The sequence below is a fragment of the Colletotrichum paranaense genome, assembly GCF_030867605.1.
Source record: "Colletotrichum paranaense strain IMI 384185 chromosome Unknown Scaffold_16.1, whole genome shotgun sequence".
NCBI classification, from domain to species: Eukaryota; Fungi; Ascomycota; class Sordariomycetes; order Glomerellales; family Glomerellaceae; genus Colletotrichum; species Colletotrichum paranaense.
The window spans coordinates 355367-373399 of record NW_026848974.1 but is presented as its reverse complement, the minus strand read 5'-3'; the positions used below and the strand labels follow the sequence as shown (position 1 = coordinate 373399).

The following is an 18033-nucleotide window of genomic DNA, read 5'->3' as shown; positions in this document are numbered from 1 at the left end:
AGGAAAGGTAGGTAGGACGTTTTTTTGGTGGTGCTCTCATATGAATACTGAGGGTTTATTCCAACTTCCTCGGCACGAGATCTCAGGCGGCAGACACATTACAAATCCCATCTCGGATTATTGAACTTTTTTTTTTTTTTTTTTTTTTTTTTTTTTGAACTTTTGGATTTTTCTGAAATTTTCCATGCTGGCGCCAAAGAAAGGCACATGATCCAATTGAGCATTAATACAAGTTGCAAGCTTTGCTTGCAAAAACTCCCACTGGCCGGGAAAATAATCACACTTCATACCACAGTGACGTGACCGTCCAATACGCCATTTTCTGCGTACTGTATCCTTATGCTGTGATATTACACCTCCTAAACTCCATGCCCCTTTGATTTCTTCATGGGACAAAACACACGTACGGGGTGCGCCGGATCGTTCGCCTCTATGCGCTACTGGTAGGCTTCGTCGTCATCGTCACCGCCCTTCTTCCCGTCTGCGGCACCCTCCTTCCTGATGGGGATCTTGATGCCCTGTGTTGCGAAACATTTGCTGAGGGGAGTACTCTCGCAGACACCGGGGAATTTTTTGGCCGAGTACACCTGGAAAGCGTCGCTGAAAGTTGCAGCGAGAATCGGGGCTTTGTGCTGGTTCACCATGGATCCGTTTGGATTGGTCGCGCCCGGGGGCTTCGCGATGTTGACAAACGAGAAGCGCAATCTTGAGAGGAACTAGTTAGTCATGCTGCTGATATATCGGATCGCATAAAGAAACCCACCTGAAGTGGCCTTCGGTTCTCACACTCAGGTCCTGCATGATGAACCAAACACCGACTTGATCGTCTACGTCGTTGAGGCGGAAGGCACTAGAACTGACGCTTCCAATGATGTTTCTTGTAAACATTCCTTGGGGTTGGCTTGCTGCCATGGATAGCGACTGGCGGTGGCCGTACGCCATATCCGCCTGCGAGGGCACGGGGCCTGGATTGGCATGTTGTGGATAGTACTGGGTTGCCGGCGCAAACCGAGAATTGGTTGACTGGTATTCTGCACCACGAGTCAGTACGTTAGAAGAACAGAGCAATCACATGGTCGGAAGACTAACGAGGATAGTTGGATCCAGCTGCCATGCCGTAGCTTGGCATCATGTGCTGTTGGGGCTGCGGCGGTGGCGGTTGTTGGCCGTATCCCATGGGTGCTGATCCATAAGGTTGCATATCTTGGTAAGGCTGCGCTGGCGGCGGGTTCATGGGGTCCTCGCGCAGCGCCGTGTACGAGTAAGGCTGTGTGGTCGATATCGATGCTGTGTTGGAAGAGTGACGAACGAGGTTCACCTCCTGGGTGCCATCTTCTGACCACAAGTCAACCTGAATAATGTAATGTGCCGAATCGATATCGCTGTCCGCCGAGGTTAGTACAGCAAATCAAAGATGCTGTGGTTCGTTGCGCCGCACGTACTTTGGGTTTATTTCTTGGCCAGTCTTCGCATCTCGCACGACTACTTTGATACACGGAGGAGGGGTAATCGGCCGGCGATCCTAGGGTAATTGTTAGTGGGAGTCGCGAGTCTTAGAAACGGCAAACGTGAGCATACCTTGTCACCAAACCCGCACATTCGCGCTCGCTGAGGCTGCTGCACAACGACGAGCCTGGCAATCGCATTGTTAGTTCAAGTGTTTCGGTGCTTTGCAAGAAGCGCGCGACGTACTCGTATTTCCTGCCCAAATCATCCGTTTTTGAGATAGAGGCTGGCACGGGTGCCTGAGCCGGAGGGGGCGGAGGCGGTTGGTGATGTTGATGTTGCATAGGCATTCCGTTGGGCGGCATATTGGGCGGCATGTTAGATGGCAAAGGCGCTGGTGCTGGATACCCCATGGGAGGAAGCTGGGGCATCTGGTTCGCGGGATGTCCAGGAGGCATGGGGTGGTAGCCGCCATTGGGATGCTGATGACCGTAATTCATGGTTGGGGTATTTGAGGAATCAATTAACCGTGGGATGGCAGGTGTCGGTGATGGATTGTGACAGGATCTTGGGAGATCGGATTATATACCTGGGCCCGGGCGGGTATACAGGTGTATGGTGTTTTTGGGTTTCGGGTTTAGATGGTTGAGCTTGTGCCGTAGTAATAAGGTACTGCAAGGTAGCTCCAAGAGTGCAGAGACGTGACGGGACAGAGCTAAGGTAAGCAAGCGGCCGAACAATTGGAGAACGGGAGCGACAAGGTGAAGTGGAGGGGGAGGGGGCGGGAGCTGAGGGGAAAGGAGTGTTTTGGTTTGCCGTTTGGGTGAGACCGAGCGAGCACCCACTCGAATGCTTGCTTCCCGTCGACCATTCAGCTGTAAGCCCGCTCAAGTAAGTAGTGGGTCGGCGGGCAGCGGCGGGCAGTAGCCTGCAAGCAAGCTGCCTTTTCGTACATCGTACCTGCTGCGTAGCTGTTCGTCCAAGTTAGGTATCGAGTTTTGAACAATCCTTGGCTTCTTTAGATATTGTTACACCGACGAAGATCTCCTTGAATAAATTCCGAATGATGCTTCTCTATTTCCTTCCTGCCATCAGTTTGCTCTCATTTACTACATCTGATATTCAAGAGTCGTAACAAATCCCTCGAAATCTTTTGTGCGACCTGGTTTCCCGCATGAATGCTTCCGAGAGGTCTTCCTTACTCGTACCGGACGTCTCTGGCCGTTTCTGGCACGGAGGGCAAGGATGATTCAGCAATGACAGTGGTTCGAGCCAAGTTTCCACCAAGTACGGTACCTATGCGACACTCTCGCGACATGGAGAGTCAGGAGGACTTTCACGTGATATCCAGCCACCAAACCTAAGCTTGGGCCATCTGATCCTCTCTAGCCACAATATGGCGGTGCAGAAAGCGTAGCCAAGCAGATATGTGGCGCTGCTACCCACTAGTAGCTGATCTAATCATGGTTGCACTCGGAAATCTGCACCCTCGGCCCCCGCCCTTCAACCCCCACGACGACGCACATTAACGGTGGTGTTCTAGAACCTCCGTTACCTAACGACTTCCACTGGAGATTATGTCTTTGACTAACACAGCTCAAGGCAGAGGTTAAGGTAGGTGTATATTGACACCTAACTGCGAGAGGGTCATTGGCGAGATCGTTCGGATAGATAGAACAACCGCCGTTTCCTACCACACTTTCCTTACAACGTGACTTTGGGAACTTATCTAGGCATTCGTAGAGGGGCAGGCAAACGCAGAGAGGGGGCAACTCGAGCCGTCACTCGGTAACGTGAGCAGCTCGTGTGAGAACCTAAAGCAGCAACAAGGACATCCCTTGATGACGATGCTCTTCTTCATGAGTCTCAATGGACCCTGGACTTTGGGAGACCAATACGACTGCAACCTGGGCCCAATGTCAATCAGTAGTACCCAACTACCGGTCATCCAAATTAAACCAAAGGCGACAGGTTGCATTGTTCGTCTGACCCCGTTTCTGGTCCCGTAATCGCTCATGACTTGCAGGCAGTGCAGCACCGATTCCGGGCTGGATATTAAATAACCGCACTATGGGCCTACGACGCCTGTCAGGATCGAAGTCGGAGATCCGAGATGGGACCCGAGTATGTAGACAAGCTCACGAGTCACGGACTCGTAGTGTGGAACATGGCTCCGCCTGCTGGCTAGAGAGAGCCCCTCTGCCTGGGCTGTCAGTTTTGACGTCTGCCGTGATGGGCTTGGCTGCGGGATGTCTCTTGACTCTTCTGGGCGGTTGTGAAGCTTACCATACCTCACCTGGCATCTCGCATCCCAAGGTTTCCTTAGTACGGAAGCAACAGCGAGAGTCTTGGGCTTGGAGCGGTTAAAGCTCGAGCTCGATTCCGACGAACTTGCGTGGCGCGGCGCCGGCGCCGTTGCCGATGAGGGTCCGGATCCACTTTAAGTCAATCTTGCTTGCTCAAGGCCTCGGTGTGATCGGAGCGCCAATCCGTAAAAAGACATCGGGTGAGAAAATTTCTCCCCTCGTCCCGTCCTCATTATTGAACTCTCCAGCGCCGTGACTGGGAAGTCGTGGGACGATGGCTGGGTGAGTGCCATGGTTGGGGAGAAAATACCAGCCATTGCACGTTGTGGTTTCCCCGACAATCATTCCGAGTCCGAGAGGGGCCATCTGGAAATAGTGTAATACCTCCACTGTTGTCAGTTGAAACTTGAAAGAAAAGAGGAGGTTTCTTGTCTCATGGAGAAGGTTGGACAGGGTCAGATTGAGCACAGACAAAAGACCCCTGGGATAGTGGCAGGCAAGTAGAACTTGGCCAAGATGCGTACGGAGTAGATACATAGTCCTGAACTGTATAGTAGCCTGAGTTAAGTATCCTCGTGGTGTTGTCTCCGGAGATATGGAATGGTCTAACTAGACGCAGGGAAATGCTTGCTCACTTCACAGTTCACACTGAGCATCGCCCGAGGGTTTGGACAGTGCTTGAAGCGAGGGTGGATATTCCCGAACAGTAGGTAAGTGATCGGACTTGAAACCGTGTTGGGCAACTGTTTCGCAGCGAATAATCTTCGACTGCGGCTTCAGCGCAAACATACCTTATCTTGCGGCTATGATGGGTATTCATAGGCGCGGCGATCGCTCAGGATTGTCCTGTGACCTCATCCAACCTGCTGACGATCCGAGATCTGAAGGTGCTAGCGGGTGTCGCTGGTGGTGATACACCCGCCAACATGACATGTTGCCGTCGGTAAGATTGTTCGGGTAGGATCCCTGAGTACGGGAGTAACGGATATCATACTGTGTATTTTTTTTTTTTTTTCTGCTTCCCAATTTAACCGCGTGTCGGTCGGTTCGACCAATTTACAGAAACCTAGTGCAGTTACGGATAGCTCAACAATAACCACATAATACAATCCCTGTACTGGGGAGTCCTTGGAAGCATGAAAGCGCCGGGCACGGGCCAGTTCACTTGTCATCCATGTCCTGGGCAAGGAAGCAGTCGATTATCGAGGCAAAGCTTGGGTCCGCAAGTCCACGGTACGCGAGAAAAAATGTGTCCACGGGCTCGTCAACCACTCACCGGCTGCCAATGGCAATCCATCCATCTGAATGCACCCCCGTCCCACCTCCTTCTCTAGTGCCCTATGTACGCAGTAGGTGTGTCTCCCCCCACCATTCCCACCATTATCACCTGCTCGCTGCCGCTGCCGGTGCCACTGCCTCTCAGTCCCTCAGCTCCGTCTGTTTGTCTTCTCCAGCCTCTCTCTCTCCACCAAGAGAGACAGGTTTTCCTGTTTCCAACACCATCTTTCAACCTCGTCCATCACTCCGTCACAGGTTATTCATAACCCGACTTCTTCTTGGCATCGAGAGAGCGAAGTCTCCTACCGAATTCATTCGGCGCGAGGCACTGCGCTTTACACTTTGCGCCCGGCACATTTTCATCCCGTATTCCCCACGCACCTCGAACAGAACCCCACGACAAGCCGTGCCTTTACGTTCCATACACTGCCTTATGCGCAACCTACTGAGCCTCTCTCACCTATTTCACCCCAACACACTTCAACGACTGTCGCTATCGGCCTACGACCGCGCCAATCGAGTTCATTGATCAGGATCTTACGAATCGGATATTGCAAAAGGGAAGGCGCACAAGATTCGACGGTGTTCCCACGACAGCGCCATTTGCAGTTCGGGATTCAAAATTCTCCGAGCCGGTGTCGCAACCTTCAGTGTAGCCATGATGGACGCCGCCTCTTGGAACCCCCAGGACCCGGCCTTGGCACCGAACCACGATGAGGAGTTTCAGCAATTCTTGGACTTGGGAGGGATGGGCAACCTCAGCGATGCGATGCCCTTCGACTTCAACGACTATCAGACTGGCAACGGGACCGGCATTATGCATCAGCCTGGTCGCGAGCAGATCGATACTCAGATGGGAGGAACCGACACGTCCATGCTCATGGGAGCTACCACCTCTGCTATGCAAGCGCAGCTTATCAACATGACAACGGCCGCCGCGCACCCTGCTATACAGACTCAAATGATTCCCCCGTCGACGTCAACCGATGCCATTACCGAAATCGACGCCCAGATACAGTACCTACAGCAGCAAAGGATGCAACAGCAACATCGCCAGATACAAGAACAGCAAGTCGCATACTACGCTAGCCAGACACACGCTGTTCCCCCTACACCTCAGAGTCTCGAAATGCCGCCCGCCAGCAACCAGTTCTACTCAAACGACCAAAGCCAGACGCCCATGTTTGGCAGCAGGTATCAAAGGATGAAGGAGCAGCAGGATGTAAGAGTTGATCCCCCTCGCAGTGCAACGAACCTCTATAGCTGAACGTAACAGATGGCTTTCACTCCCTTGGTCTCGCCAGCTGTAACACCGTTGGATCCTCATTTCCAGATGGAAGCTGGCGGATTTACAATTCCAGGCGCGTACTTCAGCCCTCTCACCTCGCCGGCATTACACGCACAAAGCGACCAGGGACTGCTTTACGACCGTCGATCGTCCCTCTCAAACCATAATTCACCAGCCGAGATGGATGTTGAAACCACAACCACGCAACAGCCTGTGGTAGATTTATCAAAGAAGGCCCGCAAGACCAACGCCTCGAGAGCCAAGGCCAAATCTAGTGTGCGACAGTCGCCGATTTCAAAACCACAGCGCAAAAGGGCAACACCCACGCCGAAGATGGTATCACAGGCTCTCTCGGAAATGCGGGAGGTGAACGAGGATGGGTTGGATCAGATGCTTCCTTCGACAGCTCTGCCAGCCCCGATGAGCAGCGAGGAGTCTGAAAATGCGTCAGTATCGCCGGAGAACCTGTCAGATATGCCCCCGCCGCCTCTTCCGCAACAGAAACAATCGAGCAAATCACCCTTTATTCAACCTCAACCTCAACCTCAGCCTCATCCCGCGATCCCGGCTCACGTTCAAGGGAAGCCGTCTCCCGCCACACCGGCCTCTCTCATGAAGCTGCCTGCTTCCAGCGCAAACAACTCTGCCTCATCAAATCCTCTCGATCTAGGCCCATCAGACCATATTGAATCGTTCGAGTTGCCCGAATCCGTGAACTTTTCTTCATCAAAAACGAAACCCCCTAGACTGGACACATCAACGCCGACTCAGTCGCCTCTGGACCCTGGCACGGCTGCGGGCTCGTCCTTCCAGCCGCTCCCTTCCCCTGTATTCGCCAAACCCACCGCTGCTGCGTCAGCCAGCGCGAGCCCGAACCTTGCTCCTGGATCTTCAGGTCCATCGGCGCGGAAAACGCCAAAGCTGTTGGCCAGGGGAAGCCAGAGCAAGAGGGGAAGCGTGAGCTCGGTACACGTTTCGCCTGCGTTGCGGCCGAGGATATCTCCTAGCATCAAGCCGCTCCTACCTGGAACCCCCGGTGGCATGTCCGCCGAAGACACCGCATCTCGTCTGTTAATGTCAAAGTCCAACTATCAGAACATCCTCGAGGGCAATACCGTGCCCGGTGTGACGTATCCCAGCGAACTGTCGACCAACCTCACATCGAAGCGTACTTCTCACAAGATTGCGGAACAGGGCCGCCGGAACCGAATCAACTCGGCGTTGCAAGAGATTGCGACGCTGCTGCCGCAGCCGCCAAAGGAATCCAAGAGCGAAAGCGAAGAGAGGAAAGAGAGAGAAAAGGAGGCCAAGGCTGGAGGGGCGCCGAACAGTAAAGCCAGCACCGTTGAGCTGGCCATTGAATACATTAAACAGCTCAAGCAGGAAGTCGCCGATGCCAACAAGCGAGCCGAGGAGGCGGAGAAGAAGTTGGAGCTCAAGGAAAAGTCCTTGGAGCAGAAGGAGGCGGTGGAGAGCTAGACGAGCGCGTCTGTAATGATGGCCTTGAGAGCTACAGAGACAATATATTGGTCAAGAGACCGGGAGGGCATGATATATGAAGTAATTAAGGGGGGCCATAGAGGGATATCTGGAGTCGTATAACCGTTAGGATACATATCCTCCTGCCACGTTTGCTGTACTTGGCCGCATTAGGGGTCATCGCCGGCACAAGCCTGCCTGAAGCTAAGGTATTAGGCTCAGGAGAATCTGGAAGCAAATTTAGACTAGAGCTCTACAGAGAGAGCACCGGCACCTTGTGATCATGTCACATATCATATGGCTGTGTATTCTAGGGTATCACAAAAATGTAGAAAATGAAGTCATGATGCATCGTTTCCCGTCTTCTCTTCCCATCGCGTGCGACTTCGTTCCCGCTCTCTTGTCTTGGATTTCCAGCGATCAGCTGTATATTTTTTTCTCCTTTTAGTTTCCCATATTTCGAGTAGCAATCCACGAGAGGCATTTTCTTTTCTCCCCTCCCCTTCTTCACTGCTCCTTCTCTTTCTTTTCCGAGCCCCTTATTGCGAAGAGACCCGGTTGTGTTCCAAAACATCAACATCCAGCTCCTCCATGACCTCGACAACGAGGTTCAGGCTCTCCATGAGGCCATTGACGGCCACGCGAAGCATGCGGTTTGTGGTGGCCTTGTAGTGTACGCGCAGGACGGAAGCAGCGTCGGCGCCGGCGTCACTCGGTGAGTCGGAATCGATGGAGAAGGTGCGACGGACGAGGGGAGACAGTTCTTGGTCGACGGCGAGGGCTTTGTGCGCAACGGTGGCTAGGCGCGGGGTCGGGAAGGGGACGTTGATTGTTCTAATCGTTTCGCATGTCTCAGTTTTTTGTATCTCTATGAGGTGGGTATGGTACAAATACGAGAAGAAATGGGGGGGTCCATGCGGGATTTGGGTATGGCGGCGACAACTCACAATGAGCAGGGGAACTCTTGGTCAATGGTGTTGTGGACGGCCATGGTTGGGGATTCTCGGCGCTGGGAGTTCTGCGCTTGGAGGTGGGATGTGGAGGGAGGGGGAGGGGTGAAATCGAGATAGAGATAGTCAGGTAGACTATCTTAGGTAAGTAGGGTGATGAGGTGCCTTGGTGGGACAGGAATGGGCAAGCCCCGTCGCTGTTGCGCTGTCACGGCGGCTCTGTGGGGGAGGGATGGAGATCTTTCTGAAAAGGAACTTGACAGGAAGCAGAAAGAGAAGGCAAAGTCGTCATTGGCGGCGCAAGAAAATTCCTGTCCGGCCGGCAAACACCAAAGTAACGTACTGTACGTACTGCTTGCGTACCTTGAAGAAACCAAACAATGAGCGGGACAGCGGGACGGAAACATGAGGTGAGCACAAACCTTGGAGGGACCGAGAAAAGTAAGGATAGTGTGACTACGTAGTAAGGAGCACAGTGCCCCGCCATTCCACGGGCTTGTTTCCATGGCGGCATCTCAGTCTAGGGTCGAATGTGACACACGACAGAATCAAGCAATGTAGCCAACGCACACGCACAAGGGCTCTCGGGCCGTCCCCAAGGTGACTTGGTGACCTCTTTGACTTACACACATGTTCTATTGGTTCCATCGGGATGGATAAGTGCGTGTTGTTCCATACCTATCCCGTATCCGTAGACGGTAAGGTAAGGTAGAGTCCACAGTTCAAGAGTCCACAGAGGGACGAGATGCGCAACGTGGGGTTGCCCTGGCGGCTCACATGTTGTCTGATGCAATGCCGCCCGATAAGCAACCTGGGAAGGCTTAAACGAGTTCATGCGGAGACGGTTGCCCATCTGTGCCTGGCTGGTTTGTTATTGTTGGAACAAACCGATAGAACCTGGAGAGAGAGCAAGGGGGCATTTCTTTTGGGCATTAGCTGCGCAAGCGGTGGTCAACAGCCGTCAGATGCTGCAAAGGGCTTAGTTTCCATGGTAAAGGGAAGATACTTGGTACCTGTTTACCCACGGTAAGGTGGTGAGGTGGTAGATATCTTAGTCCAGGTGGAAAGCCAAGCGGGATCTGAGGCGGGTGCGTTTGCCTCAGGCGTTATGAGCCAATGGGACGGTTCGATCCATCCGTCAGGAGGCGCACCTGGCCAGTGCTCCCCCTGGCAGGTTGTCGTGACAACGAACCTGGCAGCCCGGCAGCCAGCACAAGACTGGATGAGCAGGGCCAGAACACACCACAGCACAGCGGTCGCCGTGGTGCAGGGGGGCCACCTGGGGGGCGCCACACTGCACAGAAGGCTAAGGGAACAACAACCGACCCTTGCTGTTTTGGGCCGGCCCCATATTGACCGCTTGGAGCAAAACACACAGCAAACCATACAAAAACACCGTCACTCGGTCTCCTTTGCGCTTTCGCAATACCTTCCTTTTACCTCATCCTCCCAATAGACTCCGACAATTGTCTTGTCCGCCCTTGAAGCATCACATCTCCCTTGAGTCGGGTTGCTGTTTTCTCTTGCGCTTCCTTCTCTATTCTCCGCAAGGGCGTCGCAGCTTTTTGGGTCAGACCAGGAAAAAAAAAACATCAAAACCAAAAAGGTGTACAGTAGCTGCTTGTTGTTGTTATTGTTTCAGACCAGCCATTTCAACATTCCTGCCTCAACCCAGCTCACAATCCCGCACCCATTTGCTGCACGACACTTTTCCCAGGGACCGCCTTCCCGAAATCCCTTGCGCGCGCATTACTTCGCATACAAAGGAGTAGCCTCGCCTCTGGATAATCTCGGCGCCTGCCTTGATCGTTTCGACCCCCTCCAGCCTCCAGCCTCCTCCAAGTTGCATCTTGGATTCCGGCGCCGAGAGCAACTGCCTCATCCCAATCTCAACCGGACAATAGCTTCAGAGAGGAAACAGAGACTCACGATTCCCAATGGCGCCTTCATCCAAGAGTGCCAACATGGGCCAGGTCATTGAGTACATCCCAGGTGAGTTATCGCGCGTGCTCTTTCAACTCCCAAATCGTGCATTTTGCCCGCCCTCAACATCGCAAACATGTCGCATCATTATCCTGCGCCGTCTCGGTCGCCTCGCTCGCCGCAAGCCGACGTAAGCGCAACATGCGACAGCTTCAACTATGCCTTACCCCAGCTTCATCCCTACCTCTATTGCGCCTTCTTACCAATCTCAATTCTGACTTGGCTTCCAGACCGCCTGTACCTGGCCGCCTACATCCACCCGCCCACGGCCGAGACCATCTTCCCCTACGGCGAAGCTGCCCAGTCTTCACCTAGAAAGCGATCACAGAGAGCGGCCGAAGGCCCGACACCCGTCCAGACCGCCGCCCGTCAAACACCGTACTACTTCACCGTCGACGATACCCTCCTGTACAATGCTTTCCACCACGACTTTGGCCCGCTTCACATTGGTCACCTGTACCGCTTCGCCCTGCAGTTCCATGACGTCCTCGGTGCCAAGGAGAATAAGGATCGCCCAATTGTCTTCTGGAGTAGAGCCGACCCCAGAAGTGAGTCCGCAGCATTAGATAGTTGTCATGGGAACCCCCAGCTAACAATTTACAAGGTCGCGCCAACGCTGCTTGCATGCTCGCCTGCTACATGGTCCTTATTCAGAACTGGCCCCCGCATCTAGCCCTGGCCCCCATCGCTCAAGTCGACCCACCTTTGATGCCCTTCCGCGACGCTGGATACTCTCAGGCCGACTACGGCATCACCGTCCAAGATGTTGTCTACGGCGTCTGGAAGGCCAAGGAGGAGGGCTGCTGCGCCCTCGACAACTTCGACCTCGACGAGTATGAGAAGTTTGAGAGAGTGGAGCACGGAGACTTCAACTGGATCACGCCACACTTCCTGGCCTTTGCCTCGCCGCAACACACACCCGTTGCCAAAGTCCTCGAAGGCACTGAGGAATTTGATGCGCTTCCCAAGTCACTCGGCCAGTTGGATGCCAACAAGACGCTTCCCCAGCCCTTTAAGAACGTTCTGAAGCATTTCACCGAGAGAAACATTGGCCTCGTTGTTCGCCTCAACTCGCCTCTGTACTCCCCCTCCTTCTTCGAGTCAATGGGCATCTCTCACCTCGATATGATCTTCGACGACGGCACCTGCCCGCCTCTCACCACTGTCCGCAAGTTCATCAGACTGGCACACGAGACCATCACCGTCAAGAAGAAGGGCATCGCTGTCCACTGCAAGGCCGGTCTCGGAAGAACAGGCTGCCTCATTGGTGCATACCTCATCTACCGCCACGGCTTCACGGCCAACGAGATCATTGCCTTTATGCGCTTCATGCGCCCCGGTATGGTCGTCGGTCCCCAGCAGCACTGGCTTCACATCAACCAGGGTATCTTCCGTGAGTGGTGGATCGAGGAGCGCATCGAGCGCAAGCTCCGCAAAGAAATGGCCGCCAATGCCGCTGTCCCCAGCACCCCGATCCGCGCCATGCAGAAGACGTCGATTCGTGCCGGTCAGGCATCCACGCCCCCGCACCGAAGCACCTCCAACCGAACGCCTTTGAGCGAAGTCGACCACGACCGCAATAACATTGGGGTTCAGGAAGACTACCTCCCAGCGCCGACTCCTGGTCAGCCGAGGAAGACCAACAGGGCAGACCGCCACCACCCATACCAAAGGTCAACTTCATACACCGCAACAGTCGAGGAAGAAACGGGCATCCACCAAGACGCCGAGACCATCACAGTCCACAAGCATTCTCATAGCGCTGAGTCGGATGAAGAAATTCACCTCCGCATGCGCTCGCAACGGAAACCGTCCGCGTCACCTGGTCGCAGTGAGAAGCGCTCGGTTAGTCACTCAGCTGCCGCTGTGTACCAGACGTACATCGACAACGATGCCAGCAATGACGTCGAGAACCTCGGAACATCACGCGTCAAGCAAGTGGATAGAGTCAGCAGCGCGTCCGGCATTCTCACCAAGGTTCGTGGCAGTAAGCGATCGGGCGAGTCGCCGAGGTCCAAGGATGGAGTTCGAAAGACGAGCGGCCGTGTTGGCAGCGTGGGTACCTCGGCAACGTCAGCCACGGCGGCGTCGACGGCCCGCAAAGTCTCTGGTGCCTAGGTGACACGCAGAGGCATCCAGCCTGGCCCTCGTTCTTGAGTTTCTACTCCGGGCCACGTGACTCGGGCCGACCACTTACTAACCACTTATGATGATGATGATCACGACCGGTCCATGTTGTTCTGCATGAATTGGCGTTGGGTTCTGGTAACCTTGGAGATTGCGGCAAACTAGGATGGTGTTTACGGGTGGAAGCCGGCTTTGACCGGCATGATGTCCACGACACGGCGATGATGACAACGATGAAGATGAACGGGTCCCTCGGGGCGCATTTCTCTCTTCCCCTTCCCCAAGCATTCGATGCATATTATACCTGGCTCGGCAATCGGCCGGTTCAAACCTTGCTTTTGGCTTCTAAGGCGTTTACGGGGCGGCATTTTGGGGTTCTCGAATGTATTGTAATTGTATTCCTCACTGCGGGTTTTTCGATCCCAGACATTGTTTTGGTCTTTCTGTTCGTACGCTCGGGGCAAGTGGGAAGAGTGAAGAAAACAAGGCAACTGGCAGTAGGCATTGGCTTGTTTTCCTGGGGAGAAATGTTTCTGTCAGAACATAGATACAAGCACACGTGATGGAGGAGGTTTTCTTGCCCCGAGCTAATTTTCCGCATCAATACAAAAGTACAAACACTTTTCGTCTGGCTTGGAACTGCACTGTGATGTGGTGAGATGTCCTTTGGGCCATTGGACTAGACCAGAGACTTCTAGGCCACTTCGAGGTTCTTATACAAGTTGAGTGTGACGCTTGGATTGTCTGAATACAAGCTTCCGAAGTTTGTACTACTACATAACGTCTCTGGTGGTCTTTTCTCTACACAGGTCCTCTGCCTCACAGTGAATTGATGGGCAACCGGTGGTGTCAACATTCGTACCACGATTTTCTGTTTTCTCTATCTCTAATGCCAAACGGATAGTTTTTTTCCATTTCATATTTCTTTTTATGAAGGTAAGTACATATCATTGATCCTCGCCTGGTTTGCGGCATCAGCCGTTCCTCGGGGCGTATTTCCATGGCAATCATCTCGAAGAGGAGGTGGCGACTGAATGAAGCTGGAAGCAATGTACGTGACTTGGACAGAAGACCCTGGGCAAAACGTGGCGGGCGACCTGAGGGCCTCATCGGAGGCAATCCTCCAGAGCAGGCACAAGGCACCCGTTGCGTCCAACACGATGGCGCCGAAATGATCTGTCCGACAAATCCCTTCAGCGAGTGCTGGGCGTACTGAGCAAGTATGTATACGCAGGATAGAAGATGGCGAGAAGGAGAACGAGGGCAATGGGAACAACTGACCTACCTGTACTAACAACGACAGCAACCACGACAGCAATACGACGTCGGAACTTATTGGTGATCTCATCCGCCCTTCCGTCCATCTATCTTGCTCGTAATGTGACCTTTGATGAGTTGGGTACTTTACAGGTTGTTGAGAACTATTCATCAAGACTCGTACCTTCGCTTCGGCTCATTGAATAATGGCCTCCTCGCGCTCAACAGAAAGTCAAGCTCGAGAAGGAACACTGACTACTCTTGATCTTATTACATCGTTTATCAGTTCGTCGGTCGTCTGGTCTGGTCGTGTATGATCATATGAGCAGTATGTCATCCTAGTTGTACTAAAGTCTCGTAATTACAATGCCTCTTTCTCAAATTTCAGTAGATTTATAAGGGAATCTGTTGCAACTATCATTTCAACCTCGACGTTTGAAGATTCTTTCACTATCCCTCTTGGACAATGTATTTCAAAAAGCAATAAGTATAGATTTGCACCTGAAGGTGACGGAATAGATGGTGACGGAAATAATGAAGCACGATGGAAAAAGCATCTCTCTCCACCATTCTGTCATTTCTCTCTTGTTCTTCATCACAAGGTGATCATATCACATCTCATCTTACTACATCGTATCACATCTAATCTGGACCCCAAGTGTAGGAGAAATGTTGTCCCCAGATCTCTCTTCTTCCCGTACGCAAGGAGGTCGTTGACCGGCGTACCGTAAGCAAAGCATTCCTTCTGAATAGACATACACGGCAGAAACACAATATTTCAAGATGAAAGATGCCCACTTTCGCTTCCTTGCACATGACGAGCGGAGAACGTTAAAATCATCGTGTTTCCATTTTAGACTTCGAGTTCATATGCCCCCAGACTTTCAAGCTACGACGAACCCAAGAGCACGAGGCAAATATGGAGGACGAATGGCTTACCATACCACTTCAGCTCGGAGCCCGCTGTTCAAGTCGAGACAGAAGGGAACTAATTCACCTACAGTCCGTCCCGCACAGGTGCGAATAACCTGCAAGTTGCAAATCGAGGACTAATGTATCCGCATACAACGTTTAACCGACACCACCCATCGTCCGCCGATGTTCTGCAGCACAACAACGACGAATCCTACGTCCCCGCTACAGAATCAAACAGGAACCCCGCCGAAGCAGGGGCAGATGGGGGAGAAGAGAAATAGGGGGAAAGAGCCGAATAACGAAATGCCCAAAATCCTTCCGTACTGGCGCTGTGCCGCAATCATATCCGTATTCCCTCTTGGTCTGTCACTCGATTCATTTCAGACCTGGTCCGCGGCCCGCCACCAGCACTCAAAGTCGAGACTCGAGAGCTCTGTTTCCTCAAAGATCCCAGCGACATGGTTCTCAAAGTGGGGGTCTGGCGCAGCATGCGACTGCGACTGCTGCGCTGCTGCGTGGCAGTCTGTGGAACCATAAGTAAAAGAAAAAACGCTTTGACGTGAGACAACCGTTGTACTTTCGCTTGCTGGGATTCGGCAAAAAGCCATGTGTGCTTATGGGGGTTCTTCCCAACACTCCTCCTAATGCCCATATCGTATACGAATACTCTGTAGATAAGTCGCTCATGCAGTACCAAAACCCAACAGCAGGAAAGCTAGCTGTGGTTGCAATCGGCAAATCTATCCTCTCTTCTACCACGAGAACAACGTTCCATTCACATTCCACACACACTGAAATTCATACTGGGGGTGGTGGTGGCTTCGGTGCTCCTCAAGAAGAAGAAAAGGTGAAAAGTGACAGCTTACTTATACCTTACAACACCCCCTGCTTTTTCCTCAACACAACGTCGGAAAGCCTTAAGAGGGTTAGCAGCCTTTTCACACTCTGGAGACCCGGAAGCCTGAAGGGGTAACAGGGTGGATATGCTCTACTTTACCCCCAGAATTCCGGGGGCGTTACCGTTTTGCTGCCGCGCGAACGTCTAGTGTACGGGTAGCGTGCCTGACATAGCCGTGTGTTCCATGGCGAAGCCCGTCGCACTCGCAGAAGGGGGCCTATCTGCACAACATCCCATCCTTCCCTCCACCCCATCTCGTGGTGAAGTATTCTAGTGAAGAAGTTCCGCTATCCGTACTGTCAGGCTTTACTCACCTGGTTAGAACCTCGTACTCTCGTCAGGCTCGTCCAGCTGTGAGTTGCCGTTTTGATGATGAAGGAGAACATATCCATCTCCCTGACGCTGTCAATCACTGTAGACTGGCTAGTCTAGGAAGGAGTACGAAACACAGAACACTGTCTTGGTCCTTTGATATCCGTATCAGTATCAGGGCTGACTTACTTTCTCCGCTGTCGCGTTGCGCTGCCGAACAAGATGGTGGTGGGCATTGTCGAGAAATTGAGAAAAGAGCCTATGTGTGAACAAGACTGCGCTTGAGAAAGGAGACCAAGTCGAGCAGAAGTCAATGTTCATCTGGCTGGCCCGGGCCATGTTCAATACAAACGAACTTGTATCGGGAAACTGCAAGAAGTCTGTTCATTGCCCCAGGCCCCGGCCATATCACATCGGACCATGGGCAAGGGTTTCCACCACGCAGCCACGCTGCGCAATAGAGTGGGAATGTTAATGGGCTTTCGGTCAAGTACTCCGTCCTCCCACGATCCACTAATGCACCTCCTTTGGAAAATTTTCGCAGCGGCATTGCGCCAGAACAGCCCATTCTTTGATCTCGTGTGTTGAGATGAATATCATCAGGTGATTGGCTTGAGGCGTGAGGGTAAAGGCTCTTTCGAGAGTGAACAGTAATAGTCAAGTCTTGAGGCGGTTAAGAGTGTTGACAGTGCGGCTCTGGCGGGAAGACAAAGAAAATCCCGAGAAAATCTCTCTCTAGAAAGTGAAGCTGCGGTATCAGGTCTCGGTCCTGAAGCCGTAGGCTGCTGGTCGTTGCGCCAACCTAGGCTTCGCCTCATCCTGGCTGACAGGGTCGTTTTGTCGCAAGTCTCCTGTCGGGGAGGGCCTCGCGACCAGGAAGTTCGCAGCAAACATACACGATCCATACCAAGGATCCTGCAATGATGCGCATTACCATTGCAAAGTCCGGCACGATGCGCAATCTTGTCAACCCAGCAGAGTGGCACACTTCTATGGTGCTGGTGAACTGGTGAAATGCCGCGACCCAAGTGCGTGGGAGCTAACCAGACGTTGGCCACAAGTGATGTATGTTCAGTGCCACCCTGCACGGCTCCTGTGCGTCTCGTCGCCCGCATGTAGACGCGGGTCGATTGTCAGATGTAAGTGAACTTGTGTGTGTGTGCGTGTGCGCGCGCCAGAGACCAAGAGGGAGACGAAGTGCGTGTGTGCGGAAAGAGTGTGTGTGGTGCCGCCATATGCAAAACATATATAAGCGAATGCATCCTGTTCCTCCAGGACGATGGAGCCGACGATCAACAGGAGAGAAAAACTTAGTCGGCAGCAGATAGCTCTTTGGCAACCGGAACTGCTCAGCCTCAAGAGACACCCGTGTCGCATTGCAATCCAGAACCCACCGTCTGTTCCTCGTCATTCGTCGCATTGCACACTCCTGTCATTGAAACTTGGCAGCCCCAGTTTCTCCGTCACAGCATTTCTCGACGGGCCGAGCCGTCAAACACTATCCGAACGGCTGAACAGCGCCACACAAGACCGTCTCGACTTCAGGCAAGGTTTTGCGAAGAGAAAGAAAGACCCAGCAAACTCAAACCGTGTACCGAATCATGATTGATACGCCAACGAGGCCTGCCCGGTCCCATAACAAGCCGCAAGCAAACGCCATGGCTGACAAGGTCTGCGCCCACAACAAGTCGGGTATCTGTGGTTGCAATAACATAGTACCGTGGAACAAAACCCTATGCGATAGCTGCGAGCAAGGCAATTGCTCGGGTTGAAGACCAGAGGAGAAGCTAGACC

The 18033-nt window shown here is 53.0% G+C and overlaps 6 protein-coding genes across 6 annotated transcripts; 4 read left to right on the top strand and 2 right to left on the bottom strand.

Annotated features, from left to right (window-relative positions):
* Positions 1-437: 437 nt before the first annotated feature.
* CPAR01_14637 (developmental regulator VelB) lies at positions 438-1946 on the bottom strand (the record flags this gene model as incomplete). The annotated part of the gene is made up of 6 exons (XM_060498887.1): positions 438-705; positions 764-1031; positions 1090-1382; positions 1443-1522; positions 1579-1633; positions 1693-1946. 6 exons carry the CDS (start codon positions 1944-1946, stop codon positions 438-440), a joined length of 1218 nt encoding a protein of 405 aa, XP_060342350.1.
* Positions 1947-5688: 3742 nt separating this feature from the next.
* CPAR01_14636 (helix-loop-helix DNA-binding domain-containing protein) lies at positions 5689-7797 on the top strand (the record flags this gene model as incomplete). Its single annotated transcript, XM_060498886.1, has 2 exons — positions 5689-6252; positions 6307-7797. 2 exons carry the CDS (start codon positions 5689-5691, stop codon positions 7795-7797), a joined length of 2055 nt encoding a protein of 684 aa, XP_060342349.1.
* Positions 7798-8336: 539 nt separating this feature from the next.
* On the bottom strand, positions 8337-9600 carry CPAR01_14635 (uncharacterized protein; the record flags this gene model as incomplete). Its single annotated transcript, XM_060498885.1, has 3 exons — positions 8337-8631; positions 8745-8882; positions 9374-9600. The coding sequence occupies 3 exons, from the start codon at positions 9598-9600 to the stop codon at positions 8337-8339; spliced, it is 660 nt and encodes a 219-aa protein (XP_060342348.1).
* Positions 9601-10684: 1084 nt separating this feature from the next.
* On the top strand, positions 10685-12848 carry CPAR01_14634 (dual specificity phosphatase; the record flags this gene model as incomplete). The annotated part of the gene is made up of 3 exons (XM_060498884.1): positions 10685-10739; positions 10961-11278; positions 11335-12848. 3 exons carry the CDS (start codon positions 10685-10687, stop codon positions 12846-12848), a joined length of 1887 nt encoding a protein of 628 aa, XP_060342347.1.
* Positions 12849-13078: 230 nt separating this feature from the next.
* Positions 13079-13420, top strand: CPAR01_14633 (uncharacterized protein; the record flags this gene model as incomplete). Its single annotated transcript, XM_060498883.1, has 1 exon — positions 13079-13420. One exon carries the CDS (start codon positions 13079-13081, stop codon positions 13418-13420), a length of 342 nt encoding a protein of 113 aa, XP_060342346.1.
* Positions 13421-17840: 4420 nt separating this feature from the next.
* On the top strand, positions 17841-18030 carry CPAR01_14632 (uncharacterized protein; the record flags this gene model as incomplete). The annotated part of the gene is made up of 2 exons (XM_060498882.1): positions 17841-17931; positions 17984-18030. The coding sequence occupies 2 exons, from the start codon at positions 17841-17843 to the stop codon at positions 18028-18030; spliced, it is 138 nt and encodes a 45-aa protein (XP_060342345.1).
* Between the last annotated feature and the right edge of the window lie 3 nt (positions 18031-18033).